Raw genomic sequence first — 18,304 nt, 5'->3', positions numbered from 1 at the left:
TTTGAAGAATTTTGATATTTATAGTTCCACATCTTCATCTATTGATGAAGATATTTGAAACTTTGTGGATCCATTAGAACTTCCTAAACTGACGACTGAGCAAAAAAGGTATCTTGATTCTGAGGTAAACTGAGATAAAGGAGCTTGGCAAGGTAATTAATGCCTTGCCTTGGCTTTAGGCAAAGCTCCGAGGCCAGACGGCCTTGCTTCTGAATTTCTGTTCTAGAAGTTTATACGGAATTATTAAAGAACGGAAAGCTTCTGCCAAGTATGACACAAGCCCGGATCAGTCTGATTCTTAAAAAGAACAAAAATCCAAGTGAGTGTAAGAGTTACCATCCAATTTCCATGATCCAACTAGACGTCAAAATATTGCCAACAATACAACAGCAGCCATAGTGTGCCAGAACACCCACCACACACTAGCTATTGGGATGGGGATTATTAGGAGGCTATGATAGATAAGTGCCAATGGGGGGAACACCAGGGTTATACCCCTACTCTTTACAAGAAGTGCCCTGGTGCTTAATGACCATAGAGAGTTAGAGAACTCAGTTTAACATCTCATCTGAAAGACAGTGCTTTTTTACAGTATAGTGTCCCTGCCACTATACTGGAGCATTAGAACCCACACAGAACACATTGTGAGCACCCCCTGCTGGCCTCCATAATCTCACCTTAGTTTTCCCCCAGGAGATCTCCCATCCAGGTATTGGCCAGACTCAACACCGCTTAGCTTTAGTGGGCAACCAGGCAAGAGCTGCAGGGTGATATGGCTGCTGACAATTACAATATCATCATATTTTTTTAAATAGGTCTTGGGTAAATAATTGAACACAAAAAAAAAATAACTGGTCTATACAACTAATTAACTGTATTTAGATTTCAACCGAAAGGTGTTCTCAGTTCATCTGAGAGCACCTTTGTCCAGTGTTCTCAGGACAAAGGCCCTTCTTTCTTTCTTTCTTTTTAAATATGAGTAATTTGTTGTCCTTTTATACAATTTATTAATTACTATATGTGTTGTCCAAAATAATGGTTTGATATGTTTGTATGTTCGTATTTTATTATCCATCTATCTATCTATCTATCTATCTATCTATCTATCTATCTATCTATCTATCTATCTATCTATATATCTATCTAGACACACAATATTCTCTAATTGCAAGTGAAAATACTCTTTTTTTCAGTCAACTGTTCTTTATTGTCCATTATTGTTCCTTCTAAATACATCCGGTGCCTACAGTCATCTTCCTCTATCTGCATGCACTATGTACGCATCTAAATATAACAGCTTATAAAATTAGAAATACATTAGACGCCTTTTTTGCCGACGGGCATCCAAGATCCTTCCCCCCCACTGACTGTCTATGCATCTGGTTCTTCTTGCGTCATGACTTTTTACATCACGCCTGATTTCCAATTATGACCGAGGCTTTTACGTCTCTTTACGCATTCCCATTGTAAAGTGATTCCCTCCCCAATTTCGTGAGCTGCACGACTGTGTTACGTCGTGCATGTTCTGTTTGTGATTTGTTGGTCCAGACCCGGAGAAGTGCGATATGGGAGGCGGTGGGCGGGACCCGCGCGTTCAAGTGGATATATTATGCGGGGCACCTTGGAAACAGCCGGGTACGGCTCCATGTGACGGTGGGCTTTAGTGCTCCTGGAAGGGGTGTAGTATTTAAAAGGAGGCAAGAAAGGAGATACGAGGGAATCCACCGCTCAAGGGGACAAACAAAAAGATCTACTAAATCATGCCGGCTCAAAAAAAAGATGATGGAGGATGGAAGGCGTTTTTGTGGAATTCGGAGAAGAAGGAATTTCTTGGGCGCACCGGTACTAGTTGGTGTAAGTATAGCCTATAGATTTTATATCGATATTATCTGTAGATTTCAGAACATTGGACAGCGCATTGAAGGCTGTCATCGCAGGTAAATTCTGCTGGCACCGTTTCTATAGCAGGAACCAATAGCCTGCCAGTCTGGTCACGATGCAGAGTAGTAAGGGGATCACTACAAGAGGTAGAACTTATCAGAATTGCACAATATCAAGGAGAAAAACTAAATTTGCACAATCCACATTTCCAGATCCAGGTACATTGCTTTGGAAAAGCCTACCAGCTGAACTGAAAATGCAAAAAGGATTGAACATTTTTCAAAGAAATCTAAAAGAGTGAACACTGATGGTCGTGCACAGACTCAGGTTTCTTTTATTATTGCTATATATATATATAGATATAGATATAGATATAGATATAGATAGATAGATAGATAGATAGATAGATATATATATATATATATATATATATATATATATATATATATATATATATATATATATATATATATATATATATATATATTTTTTTTACTTTTTGCTTGTGTTTTTACTTTTTGTGTGATTATTTTATTGTTGTTAAAAAGCATAACCAGGGACTGTGGCTATAAGCCTGTATATGGAGCATCGGCTGCTTGAAATTAAAGCAATGTTTCTGCATTGTAGGCCTACCTGTTAAATAAACGAATAAATAAATAAATGCAACCTGTATGATTTGACTTTGCAGCATGTCTCGCGGACTTTCGTCAATATCGGTGAATAAACTACATATGGACTCAACACGATGTTTGAGATGTTCAAGGATGTTTTTGATAGTCTATGTCAAATTGTGAAATTGTGAAAAGGACAGCATCACGCTATTAATCAGTTCGATTTAGGTCGTTTCATTCTAGTATGTATTTTAATTTAAAAAAAAAAAAGTTCTCTGTAATGAATAATAATAGCCAAATAATAATAGCCAAATAATCAAAATAGCACAAAGGTGAAGATGAAAGGCATAGCAATGCAGTTATGTTTACAAAAAGGGAATTGCCATTAAATCAATAAGCACTTAATTGAATTGGCACACTTGTCCTTATAAATGTGACACACAGAGAAAGGGTGCAAATGCATAATTGTTCAAGGTGACTCAGGGTGAAAGGCCTAGTATTTTGGTTCTGAGTGATATCACTGTTCATCAAAGGTGTAACTGAATATTGACATGATGTATTTGAGGCAGCAACAGTTACTAATTGATAACCATGTCTGTGCTGCTCAGGTAGCTCCCTCTTTGAGTCATACACATTATTCTTGCCTTCAAGGGATTCAAGCATCATTAGTTAACATATGTGTAATTCTTCAAGTATATGTAATAGTTTATTTGTACGTTCCCATCTGTTTAACTCAAGTGCACTGAAATATTTTTTTTTTTATTTGAGTCAAAAATACTGTTTAACATCACTGAATCAACTTGAATGCATTAGGTTCTACCAAAGAAAAATAATTGTTACATCAGGTAGAAATAACTCCTTGAGGTAACAATTACAGGTTACAGGTTTTACATTGTGTCTTCTAAATTTATAACCTGCCTTAACTCTCAAAAAGTCCAACTGAAGGCATTATTGCGTGTAACTTGTTACACCAATACAAACTCCATGTAAGAGCTCTTTATTAAGCATTAGAAGTTCCTTTAGGATGTCTGCCTGTCATTACTATTTGAAGCATCAAAATGTCCTGTATAGGCAAAGCAAAACAACACAACATTACCTGATGGAGTGGTGGTGGCATAGTGGGTTAAAGCACTGAACTGGTAAGCAGAACGTTGTTGGTTTTAACCCCACAGCCACCACCATTGTGACCTTGAGCAAGGCACTTAACTCCAGGTTGCTCTGGGGGGATTGTCCCTGTAATAAGGGCACTGTAAGTCACTTTGGATAAAAGCATCTGCCAAATGCATACATTTAAAATGGAAAGACATATATAAACCTAGTTCTTTAGAGATAAATGATGGCAATTTCAACATCTAGTAAGGAAAATGATCAGGTTGACATGCAGAGCTTTTTGGACCTTCTGACATTGCTTTATGCACCACTGGACACCACATACTGTACTCGTTGTACCCTTGTGTATGTGTTATTTGAAATTAATCCCAATCTAATTATTGTGTCATCTTTAATTGGGCAGATGTGGCTCAGGTGGTAGAGCGGGTCGGCCACAAATCGCAGGATTGCCTGTTTTAATTCCCGGCCCACACGACTCAACATGCCGAAATGTCCTTGGGCAAGACACTGAACCCCAAGTTGCTCCCAATGGCAGGCTAGTGCCTTGCATGGCAGCTCTACCCTCATTGGTGTGTGAATGTGTGTGTGAATGGGTGAATGAGACATAGTGTAAAGCGCTTTGAATACCGCTAAGGTTAAAAAAGGCGCTATATAAGTACAGACCATTTACTGCCAACAAAATATTTTGGGATAAAAGTGGTATGACTGGTTTGACCAATCTCGACTTAACATATGACCTTACTGGTTTTACTGCACTTTGATACCCCTACACATTGTTGATGTATAAGACATTTTGATTACTCATTAAATCTTGTGATGCAGGCACCTCTGTCCCTTTCTGGGGACATACTAAGGACATTTGTATTGCTGGTATGCTGTCAGCACATTTGCCTGTTTGTTGTAACATCAAGAAGCATCCTAGGATTAAATCCTTCCAAGTAGTGATTTCTAATAATGGCTTGTTAATAGATATTAAGTTCTGGTTAATTATTTTATTATGATTATCATTCTCCTTTTTCTACAGAGAAGACATACATCACTTTCTTTCATAGAATTTTAATTGTAATAATTTTAAGAACTATTTGCAATGCCTCCCTTTTATTAGCATACTGAAATATTTCCCATTTCTCTCTTTTTCCACAGCAAAAATCATTCTGTTCTATGTCATCTTTTATGGCTTTCTGGCTGGGATCTTTATTGGCACCATCCAGGTTCTCCTCCTCACCCTGAGCGATTACAAACCCACCTGGCAGGACAGAGTCGCTCCTCCAGGTAACAGCTCTATTGTGGTGGCTGTTTTGGCCTTTATATCCCTCATAAAAGTTATCATAAGCATAAAATTAAGTTGAGCTGGACTTTATACATAGCAGTGTTTCCCATCCTAGGATCAGTAAAGACCTAGAGGTTCATGATGGAACTGCAACGGGTTGGTGTGATATAAATTCCAATGCCAAATTAAATTAAAATGTACCATTTTAAAAATAAAATGGATAAAAATAAAATATAAATAAATTATAACACTATTCTGGTTCTTTATACAAAAGCTGCACTACGTAACTTTGTGTTCTCAAGCGACATCTGTGGTTGAAACTTAAAATTGCAAGCAATTTGCAGAAGAACACTTTATGTCAGTCATGATTTGGCACTGCTCTTCTGGCGGATGAATCTCATGATTTGTCCAAAACATAGACTGTAAAAAAAGATGGACGACCGACCTTCGCTCTTTTCCATTGGTGAGAACTGAAGCCGTCAGTGTCCCAATATGGCGCTGACATCTTGGGACTTGAGTCTGCGTAGTTGCGATTTCGGGACCAGACCTGCGCAGTAGTGAGCAGGAAGTAAAGCCGTGAAATCAAGGCCCCGCCCTCACTCTCGCTGAATCAATCGCAAGCACACGCCCCTGCACGTTTGACTTTTGACTTAGGCAGTGTGAAATAATTAATTATAGAAATTTAGATATTACATTTAAAGCTCCAATCTCCTCAGTCTTCCGAAGATCCCGAAAAAAAGTCATTTGGTGCTTCAGTGACTACTTCGCTCAGAGAACCTGTCAATCACAGCTGTCAATCATGATGTCACAGCACCGTTTTTATAGCATCAAATAACTAACTAAAAACAAACTTATTTTGAAAACAAACACATCAACACATTTTGAAATTACATCAATGTGATAGAAACTACAGTAAATTACAGAAACTATCTTTGGAAAAAAGATATGTGAAGTGTAATTTAATTGTTTAGTTGGTCTCACGTCCTGTTGAATAACATGGGGAGGCGGGGTTTATGACCATACTAGGACCAGTCACCGGGGGGCGATCGAGACGTTTTGGCTTCACTTTTGAGGGCTTGTGCGGCACACTTGGTCCTAAACAATGCCTGTGTGATCGTGACTGGAAGATATTCAGATCCAGAGTCATAATCATTTTGATTTGATGTTAGCGTATATGATTAAACATTTTAAACTGAAATATTACTTTCTTTGATGAAGATAACAAAAACAGTCTTATTTACATATTTTGAATACATTTTACACTAATATAGCTTTTTTGACACTATCAAAAAGCATGTTTACACTGACGTGTCCTTAGAAAATCCCATACAAAAATGTAATTGCAGAATGGATTGCTGTGGACTTTAGGCCAATGACAGGCTTAAGGACCAAGTATACTTCGATGGTCCACGTTGTTGATCGCTCATCGTACGTATGCTAGACACAAATTTTGTAATGCGTGGTCTGTGTGGATTATCCGGGTATGGCCCAGATTTTCTCGACACGCGGACATGCCTTGTCTGTGCCCATCGTCAGCTTGCATCGTAGTGTGCATGCGTCGAACGCGTTCGGATTCACTCACGGTCAAAAGAGTACTTTGAAAGACAACGCGGTCAACCGCGCAGGCGCAATCCGATCAGGAACGCTGAAAAACTGATTATACCTGGGCCTTTATGTTCATCAATTTGGAAAAAACAATATTCTGCTTTCTAAAGACACATTTTAGATTGTCTTATCAATGCTTTATTCACATGTCAATACAATTTTAACTTGATCAAAATGTAAAATTTTTTAATATATTATATTTATAATTATTGAAATATATCTAATATAATTATTTAATCATGATATATTAAATTATTGTTATTAATATATATTAATTTGATAAATGTTTCCATATCATGTTATTAATCTAATTAACATTTTGAATCAATTGAGAGCCCTAGTTAGAACATTTGGCTACTTAAAATCTTAGGAGGTATATAGGGTCATAGTGATTTATTAGACAAAAAAGGTTGGGGGCTAGGAGGTTATTTTTTCTATTGCTGTCTAAGCCTCTGTTCCTCTTACTTTACTGTGAGCTTAGAAGAATTGTTTCTATTCTTCAGTTAATTATACCACGATCAATGGAAACATGGGTAAAAGCTTCACGCTGCAACCCCTTTTTCTTACATAAAAGATGCAGTTTGAATTAATTTAAACCTCAGACCTTTCATTTAGTATAATTCTGTTTATCAAGATTCGACAGAATTCACATGATCTCATCTGAACTGCTCACAATGTATGCTCATTGCTCCAAAGAAGAATAAGTTGGGCAGGTTTTGCATGAATTTGATTGAGATTGATGGACCGATATGTTGTTATTAACTTGTGCATAGGACTTACCCACTACCCACGTTCAGATAAGGCAGAGCTGATCTTCACATATGATGATATGGAGACGTACCTGAAATACACCAAAGCCATGAGAGATTTCCTATCAGCCTATGACATAGATAACCAGCAGGATCAAATGCAGTTTGAAGACTGTGGAGGTACCAAATAAAACATTTATCTCTTGTTATTTGTGCAAGTTATGAATATGGATGTTCTTTGATCATGATTGTCATTTTTATTAACCTCAACATTTTATATTCTTTGGCAGTTGGAGCAAATACTAGATCAGTTTTGTTTTTGCCAAATTATGTCATGAAAATGAACAAATGCTGTCTAAGCTGGAGCTTAAAGGGTCATTAAACACCAGAACAAATTTTTGTAGATATTATCCAAGATGTACAGGTTGAACATCATTGATAACATTGATAGCACTCATTATGTTTATTGTTAAGGGGAAAGTGGCCATTTTTTTGTTTTATTTCATTTCATTCTTCCAGTTTTAAAACGAAAGTTGAAGCAACGTCACAAAATATGGGGTATAACACATAGGGCAGTACACACGTACATCATTATGAGTGTTTCTACACATTATTCATGAGTTGGAATGCTTTCATTCAATCACTGAACTGCCTGAGCTTGCATTACAGCAGAGAATTCAAACTCATGGACATAACAGCTGTTCTGGGCAGGCGCAAGACTTCAACAGCACTCAGGCAACAGAGAAGTGAGGGGTGGTTTAATACAAAACTTCTATTTGAAATCACTCGTCATAATTGACCACAGTCCATAACCGTACCGAAGCGAGCATGTTTGTAGGTTGCAGATTTGCTACATGCTCTCCAAATATGAAGCCGTTGTAGTCTTAGTAGAGTTTAACATGTATTAAGCCTGTGGTGTTCACACTTCATTCTCAAAAATGTAAACAAAATATCTAAATTATCTTTTTGCTGATTTGCAAACTGTTCTATTGTCTTTACTCTTCACAATTTTGCCCCATGGTTGATATACAGCAAAGTGCCCCAAAACTCTTTTGATTTCAACCCCACTTGTGTTTAGCCATCTCTGTTGTGAGTGTGTTTTGGAAGTAAGTCCATACCCCTTCCCACCCCCTTCCCCTTCCACATTTTTACATCTTTTCATTCCCACTCTATGAGAGTTTTTTCAGTCTGAAGTGTGAATGATTGGTGCTGAACTAGGGGGTTTCATTACACTGGTCACTGAATACATTTGCTGAATACATTTCTATATATCTAAAGCCAGAGCAGTTAGCTGCAGTGTGTAGATGTTTTATCTTACAATCCTGTTTATTTGTTTATAAATAAATAAATAAAATATATATGTATATTTTCACAGAGGAACCACAGGAATACAAGAATAGAGGGGATCTAGACAGTGATATTGGAGGTAGGAAGGCTTGTCAGTTCTCGAGGACTTTGCTTGGGCCATGCTCTGGCCTTGGGGACAATCAAGATTTTGGATTCTCTCAGGGGAAGCCCTGCTTGATCGTCAAACTCAACAGGATTGTGAATTTTAGACCCAAGGTTTGTTTATTATTAGATATTCCAAGTTTTATTTACAAAATGTTTTTAGGATCTTGCCTGGTTTGTTTTGGGAACAATTTTGGGAATCTTTTCTTAGATTAAAATTTCTCCCTGTCTAGATTTTCCACCAATTTGGATTTTAGCCAAACAGTATTTATTAATTTATTTATTTTTTGCTCTTAGAAATATTTGTCCAATCACAAAATTGGGTTAGATAATCTTCAGACCAAGCAACACAGCAATAAATCTGTAAAAACTTTTAAAAAGCTGGCATACATCTTGACTGCTTTGGCATACTGAAACAAAACTTTATTTGTTGATAGTTTGGTGACAAAAATCACAACAATAGGCTAAAATCAGAACAACTTCATAATGCCTCGGCAAAATTTATGCCTCTAATCTCCTCAAAATAATCCTCATAAAAATGGGCTAAAATCTTTTAACTTCAGAATCCCTTGGTTAAAAACTATGCTTTTCATCTCTTAATATTTCTTAGGTTGTTTTGCCATATTACCAGTCCGCCGTTTAGCATTTTTGAGTTTTGATACTCCTCCTACATGTTTAGTCAAGTTGTGACCAAAATTATGTCTGATATTCTTCAAACCTTATTGATTTTTGACCTAATTTTCCAATAAATATTTTATGAGCCAACAAACAGGAAATTAGCTAAATATTCTCATAACTTTTGAACTGCTCCTAAAATCTATAACTTTGGTTCTGCCATCCTCTGGCTTTTTGGGTTTTATGCAAAGCGATACATTTTCTATCATTTTGGTTAAAAAGTATATTTTCCCATTTAGCCACCAAAGTCTAATGAAAGCATTCCAGAAGAGGCATGGCACAAAGCCCAGTCCAATGTGATCCCGCTGCACTGCACAAACAGGGTAAGCGTTAATTTCAGCTACTGCATCCATCATTATTGGATGTTCTGCACATATGTACCATGTTAAACTGAGTAAAATGTTTTGCTAATTGATACCATCTTCTCTCATCTTCTTTGAAACATCATTAGAAAGAAGAGGATGCAGGTAAGCTCGGGGAGGTGAAGTACTACGGTATCGGAGAAGGCTTCCCCCTTCAGTATTACCCCTACTACGGGAAACTCCTGCATCCCCAGTACCTGCAGCCTCTGGTGGCCATCCAGTTCGTCAACATCACCTTGAATACAGAAATCCGCGTCGAGTGCAAAGTGTTTGGGGAAAACATTTATTACAATGACAAGGATCGCTACCAGGGACGATTTGATATTAAAATCGGTGTCCACAAGTCATGACCTCTGAATTAGAGTACCTCAACTCTCTCCCTATTTAAAGGCAAACTAAGGCCCCTCTTCTGACCTGAGATACAAAGGCACCCAGAGATAAGTTTCTCACTTGTCTTCCATAGGGTTTAACTGTTTAACTGAGGGGAAGTGTCTCACGTCAGAAAGTGGCCTCATTATAGATTAGGAGAGATTAATAAATAATAAAAAAAAGAATATTTAAAAATGCTTGTCTAATACATACCATCTTAAACATGTGGGACCTAACATTGTCTGTACCTCTTTCCTTCAAGATTTTCTGCTTCTGGTCTTGGGTTAGAACATAAACACCTGGAGGAGTAGCCATAGCATAGAATATTCATTCTGCTACTGAATGAGAACGGTCGGTCCATGATCAGTGGGGCATGATGTTTTGTTGTAAATTACATTTCTTCTACCAATGTAGCCAACACTGTTTCGTCCCTTTTGTATTGTATTGCTGCCTTGTGTGATTTCCCTATATTTAGAAAGTGCACAGTAGTTGCATATGTAGGTTGTTTCAAGCCATGCCATGTGTGTGATTCAGCTTCATTTGTCAAATGTGCCTACATATATGTTTAGTTACTTAATGGAAATACACTGGCCTCTTAACATTGCCTTTCGGGGGTATTGATTTTCTATTTGCATCTTTTAGGGATAATCGGTGGGTAATTTATTTTCTAAAATCACTACAATGTAGGGAAGATTGTACTTCTATTTGTTGATTGGTTTTCATTGAATATAGCCTTTGGTTTTATGGTCTCAAATGCATGTGGAGGAAAATGATACTGTAGCTTTTGTTTTTAAAACACATTGTTTTCCCCCTTGCCTTATCGTTCTTCTTTTCATCAAAGACATCACATGGTGTGGTTGAATGTTCTAAACTGGTATATTTATAATTAAATATTCTGTTCGTTTTCAGCAGAAAATTGTCATGATTGTAAATAATGCCAAAGCCATTAAGCTTATTCTAGATTTTTTTCAGAACTATTGCAATACCCTGTCCATTGGGATGTTTTGTAGGCGTGCGTAGTGTAAGCCATCAGAAATGTCAACTTTCAGTCCCACAGGCTCTCATGTTGAAACTAAACTGGAAAAAAGACAAACCAAAATAAAACTGAGACTCTTTAAGTTGTGGTAGTGTTTTTATTCTTTAAACATTTATAAATATTGTTTAATCTTTACAAATATACGTAATTTTCAGCTTTTCTGTGTACTTTTTAGTGAAATAAAAGTGAAATACTCGCAAACAAATTTGTGGCGCTTTTCAAGGCAAACATATTACTATTGCTTAAACTTAAGGTCTTAAGGCGATGCGATAATGAGAAAAAAATCCCAGACAAATTGCCCTTTCCATTTAAAAGCAAAGGGAATTATCGCTGTTAGCACATTCATGCCTTTAAAATAGGTGGCAATAATCAACAAGCAACTTTACCCTGGTACAGTAGGTGGAGCAAAGCACCTTTCAGCTAATCTGTCCTTCACCCATCACGGATGAGAAGAAGAACTACCATGGATTCATGGAATCACGAGCAAGTGAGTTCTGTAGTAAGCCGATTTCTCTACAAACTGCAGTAGCAGTTATGAGTGTGTTGTTGATTTGCTCAGTGAGGAAGAAAACATTCTATATACTTTCAAAAACTATTGCAATTCACCTGCTGGATATGTTGACTGAAAAAATACAAAGGTAAATATGCTGCAATATATTATATTAAATATATAAGACAACTCACATAAGATTAAATGCAAATGAAAAGAGAAATATCCTTCCATCTTTTTATGGGGTGCCCCAACCTATTCACATTCCTTGTGGAGGGAGACAATCCACTAATATTAACATTTGACATATTGTGTGTCAAAGACAAGATTATATAGACCACATTCCAACATTAGTGTAACAATCAAACCCTGAACATCCCTTAGAACAAAAAAAAAAACAGAAAATAAAAACATGCGCATTAACCCCTTGCAAGACAGCTCCAACTGGCATCCATCACTCCAAACTCAAAAAGTAGTTTCCCTCCAAACTACTGAAGGTGTGTTATTCTACAAATTGAACCAGCACAAAAAGAGCACCCAGATTCTTCGGACAGTCAAACGAATGTTCAGTGATCCAGTCCATTCGGTTGCAACATGAGTGCAAGCAAATCACTTAATCACTCCAAAGACTTTGCAAGAAATACACCACAAAACAAACTCCAGTCGATAGTCGGCGCCAACACAAAAAAAGCGTGCCAAATCTTCAAACAGACAAGCAAATGTTCAGTGAGCTGGACCATTCGGCTGCAACGTGAGTACCACAATATGACTTACTCACTCCATTGACTTTATGAAGAACATTGCTTGCTGTGGGCATGTGAATGTTTTACTGCCATCCTTAGAATCTATTCTCAATTTGGCCGTGAATATCAGTGCAAAGTGACCTTTCGTTGATGTAAAAATTTCTTGCATTCCTTGAATCGATCACGTTTCTCTCTTGTCGATTTTGCAAAGTCTGGGAACAAGAAAATGCTGTGGTTTTTCCAAGAAAGATTTCCTTTACACCTCACTTCACGTAACACTAGAACGGAACCCTGTGAGCTCGCTTGATTTCCAGTTTATGGCCTGTTATTTCGAGCAGACTCGGAAAGAGCCTGTCCAGGAATTCCACCTCTGCTCCCTCAGGGATTCCCATGATACGGACATTATTCCATCGGCTATGGTTTTCCATGTCCTCCAACTTCCAGACACACTCCAAATCCACCTTAGTCACTAGCGGATTAGCAGATAATTCCCTCTCCGATGACTCCAGATAATCAATCCATTTCTCGACGTCCCCCACTCTTGCGACCACATCGGTAAATTTCGCCTCCATGGCAGTGATCGATCAACGTATTACAGTAAGGTCCTCCAAATCAGCAACAACCTTCGTCAGCATTGCCATCATGTTCAACATCTCTCACCATATTTTCCGCAACTCTCCGACCAAATCGACTCCCTGGCCTGCGGCCTTCTCAGGGGTGTCAGCTTGAGCACGTATGTGTCTTTTAATGTCTCTAAAGCCTGAGGATTTTGAATTTTTGGCATATTGTCGTTCTAGAACAGTTATGGAAAAGAGTGCATCGAATCTCGCCGGTTTATGTCGTTTAAGGTATTAAAACTAGCAAAGTGCGCAGAGCTCGCTGTTCACACGTCTGATCCTCGCATGGCGTCACGTGACTCCCAACTTCTGCAAATATTAAATGATAATAGCTCATTTATAAGTACACCAGAAAAACTTTTAATATGAGAAAGCTGCTGAACACACGAAAACGGCATGCACTTTGTAATGTGACAGATGCAGTGTGCTGCAATGCATGGGTTTCCCACTATATTACACTTCAGTGTTCCCTTGATGCACTTCAGCGTATGTACATGCACACTCTTCAAAAACATATTAACGGCACTTACACGTTGACATAAACACATAAAAGCTGTGTTCTCAGACAGAAACTGTGTGATGAAGCATTTTTCTTGAAAGCCTTTAATCCTTTAACCGACTACACTCGCTTTAAAGTGACGTTTCAGAATGCTGCTCTCTGCACAACTGTGGAATAAATAGTTTTCTTAAATGCATGTTAATGGTTAAACTCTTTACAGAATTAAATGGAATAAAATGTATAGAAGCCTCAGCGAAGTGAAATGATGACACAGCACATTACCAAGGAACTATGCTTCTTACCAAAGAGCTGTAGTTTCAACCACACAACTTTGCGAAGCAGTTTGTTCGTTGGAACTATGGTTCTAACTTGTGGATTTCGTGTGGAGTTCATGTTTGGCAGGCAAATATGCTGAGCCTGTGTTGACCAATAGAAAGTTGCACGGTTCGGCAGTTACCTGTGGGCGGGGCTTTGCACAAAGCTACACAGAATATTCACACTTGAATAGGATATCAATTTAGAGACGCATTTTATTTGAACTTAACTCTTCCAGAGTATAAATTGAAGCATTAAAAAGAGGCTGCATGACAATTCATTATATGCTGGTTTCACACGCGCTAACAACTAACCCAGCTACGTCTATAATTTTTATAAAATTCTACTTAAAACTGCTCAAACACACATTACTCCATAGACTCTCATTGGAAAAAGCAATTTCTTGTCAGAGAAATTGCAGAAGGCAACAGTTGCTAAAATTGGATTGGTCAGAAACGCTTTTAAGGCTTAGCAAAGGGTCAATTTCAGAAGTAGAACTTTCGACCTACTCTCACTGAAAAAAGTATGTAGTACATAGTATAAATTGTGCAGTATGCAGTAACTAGTACACTAGTATTCTGTTCCAAACATAGCCATCCTCTTCTGGAGCTAGACATGAATAGGAAAACCAGGATGATGTTAATTGTAGGTTAGTTGAAGACACTCATCCACACATCACAGGAACACAATCTCAGGTCAGCAGACATGCCTTTGGATCTGTGAAAGATTAATTTCCAAATCTATTCATGATGCAGGGTACACTGCAATAGCAACAAATAACATGTTTGTTTTACTTGTTCCATCACACTTTCATATATGTGATAGAGGGTCTGTCTCCCCTCCTCCCACTAAGGTCCCAGCATGAAACTCAGGCCCTTACTTAAGGAAATCAAGATAGCATGATTCCATTATGTACACAAATGATCATTACAATTTTAGCTTATCAACATGGTTCCATTCCAATTGTATTATAATGTTAATACAATAAAATTCATAACAGCCAGTATAATTCTGGGAATTTCTTGTCTCTGATGGGAACACTGGGGAAGTGATATGCTGTCATTGTACGCACTGTGCTTTGCAGCATGTGGTTAATGCTAAAGTCCATTCGATCATTCAGATGGTATCAGTTTTTAAACATAATGGCCAAGAATAAATGGAAAATAGAGTGGTCATCTTGAATCATTCTTAAGGTGGAATATGATATTAAGCTTGGGTCAGCAGGGGTATTTACTTCCTGTGTGGGCATATCTGTGTTTGTGTGTCGCAGCAGTGGAGGTGAATTGACAGCACATAAAACAGCTACAAATACATACTGACCTGTTCCATAGTTTGAAAGAATAGGAACTGATCGTCTTATACTAATTAAAGGAATAGTGCACCCAAAGATGATACAGCTCTTCTTTCTTCTACGGAACACAAAGATATTTTCTAGGATATACCTGTATGATGTTTTATATCCATACAGTGCAAGTCAAAAATTTTCAGCTCCAAAAAGGGCATCAAGGCAGTATAAAGATAATCCATTCAATTTGAGTGGTTTAATCCACGTCTTCTGAAGCAATTTGGTCAGTTTTGGGTGAGAAATGTAACTCCTTTTTCATGACATCTGCAGTTTCCTTGGAGTGTTCATGAGAGAAGCTCGGTAACACTTCCTTGCACTTGATGCATGTGCAGAGCTTGTATACATGGGCTGATTGGTACAGGTTTGGAACGTCAAAAAGTTGAGCAAATGATAATAATTATTTTATTTTGGGTGATCTAGAACCTTTTAACCCTTCTACGGTTTTCGGTAATTTTTTATCAATTAGAATTTTTTTTTTATGGTTTCCTTCATCATAGCGGTACAAGGCTTGGTGACTTTTCCTTCATTTGCCATCTGAACACATACAAAAAAGTCTGAATTGATTCTATAAATCTAGGTTGTTTTATCATACAGTGTTATACCTTTCACATAAGAAAGAACAAATAATTTGACTTTTAAAAACACATTTTAAATACTTTTTAAGACTTTTTTTACAAACAAGACTTTGTTATTATTATTATTATTATTATTATTATTATTATTATTCACTGTTTTAATACTGTTTTTATGAATAATTTGTTTCTCGCTGTTCATTAACTTGGTGTTCATTGTCTTGTCTTTTCTTTGTAACACCATGGTCAAGTTTGACTGCAAACATAAAAAAATGCTAAACTTTGACAAGTAATAGTCTTTGATCATATCTAAATATATACTGTATCCAGATTCATAACTTAATATCTAGAAATTACCTTTGGTCTACAGCAGGGGTGTCCAAAGTCCGGCCCACGGGCCATCTGTAATAGAACAGAATTAGGTATTCATATCCTGGGCACTTGATGTCACTATCACATGCAGCCACTATGCTAAGCGAATAGTCCCCACTAGTGAGTTCTGTGTCATCACCAGCTCCATCCAATGGCAGAGTTCAACAGGAGTATGGAATACTCCTTATTTCCAAGGATGAAGCACCCCGCAGAAAGAATGATGCATTTAATAATAAAGGATTAACATCAGGTTAGATATGTTTCTCATGTACTTGTTCTTGTTAAAATGTATCGATACCTCACCTTATACAACTTAGTAGAGATGCGGAACCGAGTTTATTGACCATGCACAGAGACTCGTGAACCGAGCATACTCTTCCAGAACGTCCTCTGTAGCACACTGTAATTAATTGGTTCGTTCTGATATTTCTTTGAAACAAGAAAAAATTATTCATTGGCTTCCCAGCACCATTTGCGTGACGACATACTGTACTGTAGAAGAGAGCGCTTAAAACACTTGCACATGCACGTCTACATAATAAAATGAAGTGCAAAAATGTTTATCAAATTAAAATCAGATTTGAAATGCAAGTAACAACAGAACAGAAATTATAATTGTATAGCTATAAAGAGTAATTCCTTGCATCACTTCATAAAGTGATAAAATGTAATCTGATTCTGATTATTGTGATGGGTCACACCCAACACTCAGTAGCAGATATATATGTTCTTTGCAGTGCCACTGAATGGATGTCAAAAAGATAAAAATGTTAAACAAATGAGCATAATATTTTGAATAAGATGCATCTCTGCATCACAAAAACACACACCATATTTTAAAAATCTCTTTATTTCTGGGAAGGTCTAGTGCTTACATCATGATTATAATCCATCTTGGTTTGCAGTTTAACAGGAACTGTTACCTTCAAATGCCCTTTACTTCCTTCATGCTCAGACATGCTCGTATGTTCCTGTCTTCATTTCCCTTACACATACACACACATTTGTTTTTTCAATCGTGGTGGGAACTTTATATTTACTTCCATTGTTATATATATATATATATATATATATATATAAAGGACAGGCCCCATTTAAAGCAGCCATCACTCCAACACCTTATCCTTGAATAATCATGTAAATTGCTAATTTGGTACTAGAAAATTACTTATCATTATATCAAACACAGTAAAAGCTATTTGGTTTGTTAAATGAAGCTTAACATTGTCTTTGTGTTGTTTTGGAGTTACCACAGTATGCAATAGCCATGTCAAAGGTCAATTAAGGTCAATATTAGGTCAAAAATGCTACAGATTGAAAAATAGCTAGAATGCCAAGGATCTGCAAAGCTGTCATTGCTGCACATGGAGGATTTGTTTTTGAGAACTCTTTGAAGTAGTTTTTGTTTTTTTCAAATTGTAATAGTAATTTTTCATGTTATGAATGTCCTGACTATACATTGTGATCAGTTGAATGCCACTTTGGTGAATAAAAGGACAAATATCTTTCCATAAGAGCAAAATCTGTATCAAGCAACCACCGTGCGTCTGGCGCAGTGTGTGTGTGTGTGTGTGTATATATATATATATATATATACTATATATATATATATATATATATATATATATATATATATATATATATATATATATATAAAATCAATCTATTCTTTCACCACTGTCTTTCACCTTGCTCACTTGTACTTCTCTGAGCAGTTTGTAAGTACAGTATGTATTGCAGCAGTTCTAATGTTATTTTTTAATTTACTTAGATACAATTAGTGTTCTTTCTATAACATGTAAAACACTCATTTTAAGCTCAAGTTACCATTTACAGTAAAAGCCACACCAAGACCTATGATATCACCTTCCCGCTCCTCCCCTTCTCGTGCAGCAATCCGATTCAGCAGGGATTTTGATGACATTTGTAGTAAAGCTAAACATATGCTGATTTTGGCAGATCTTTATCAGCATTTCACTGAGGAAGGAATAATTTTAACCTGATCCTTGACAGGAGTAGGGGGAAACTATGCTGTAAGGATGCAATTTATTCCTGATGTGCAAGGTGACCAGGACAAAAAGAGGAATGTATTAAGACCATGGCAGCAGAACATTCTTGTTCTTTTAAGTGTAGATACACACACACACTCACACACACACACACACACACACACACACACACACATATGCCTTTTCTTTTCTATTATGGTGAGCATTTTCCATTGAATTCTATTG

General features: G+C 37.1%; 1 protein-coding gene across 1 annotated transcript; it reads left to right on the top strand.

The window, feature by feature from the left end:
* The first annotated feature begins 1,639 nt into the window (after window positions 1-1,639).
* On the top strand, window positions 1,640-11,199 carry atp1b1b (ATPase Na+/K+ transporting subunit beta 1b). The gene is made up of 6 exons (XM_052127477.1): window positions 1,640-1,854; window positions 4,746-4,874; window positions 7,251-7,406; window positions 8,602-8,789; window positions 9,590-9,673; window positions 9,802-11,199. Exons 1-6 carry the CDS (start codon window positions 1,761-1,763, stop codon window positions 10,060-10,062), a joined length of 912 nt encoding a protein of 303 aa, XP_051983437.1. The 5' UTR covers window positions 1,640-1,760; the 3' UTR covers window positions 10,063-11,199.
* Window positions 11,200-18,304: the final 7,105 nt, after the last annotated feature.

This window comes from Xyrauchen texanus, chromosome 5 (genome assembly GCF_025860055.1).
Source record: "Xyrauchen texanus isolate HMW12.3.18 chromosome 5, RBS_HiC_50CHRs, whole genome shotgun sequence".
NCBI classification, from domain to species: Eukaryota; Metazoa; Chordata; class Actinopteri; order Cypriniformes; family Catostomidae; genus Xyrauchen; species Xyrauchen texanus.
This window is presented reverse-complemented; position numbering and strand designations above follow the sequence as displayed.

Excerpts from the sequence above, each read along its gene's own strand:
- atp1b1b (XM_052127477.1), top strand. The coding sequence starts at position 1,761 with ATGCCGGCTCAAAAAAAAGATGATGGAGGATGGAAGGCGTTTTTGTGG. Across the intron at positions 1,855-4,745 it reads GCGCACCGGTACTAGTTGGT|CAAAAATCATTCTGTTCTAT; the intron begins GTAAGTATAGCC and ends CTTTTTCCACAG. Across the intron at positions 8,790-9,589 it reads TTGTGAATTTTAGACCCAAG|CCACCAAAGTCTAATGAAAG; the intron begins GTTTGTTTATTA and ends TTTCCCATTTAG.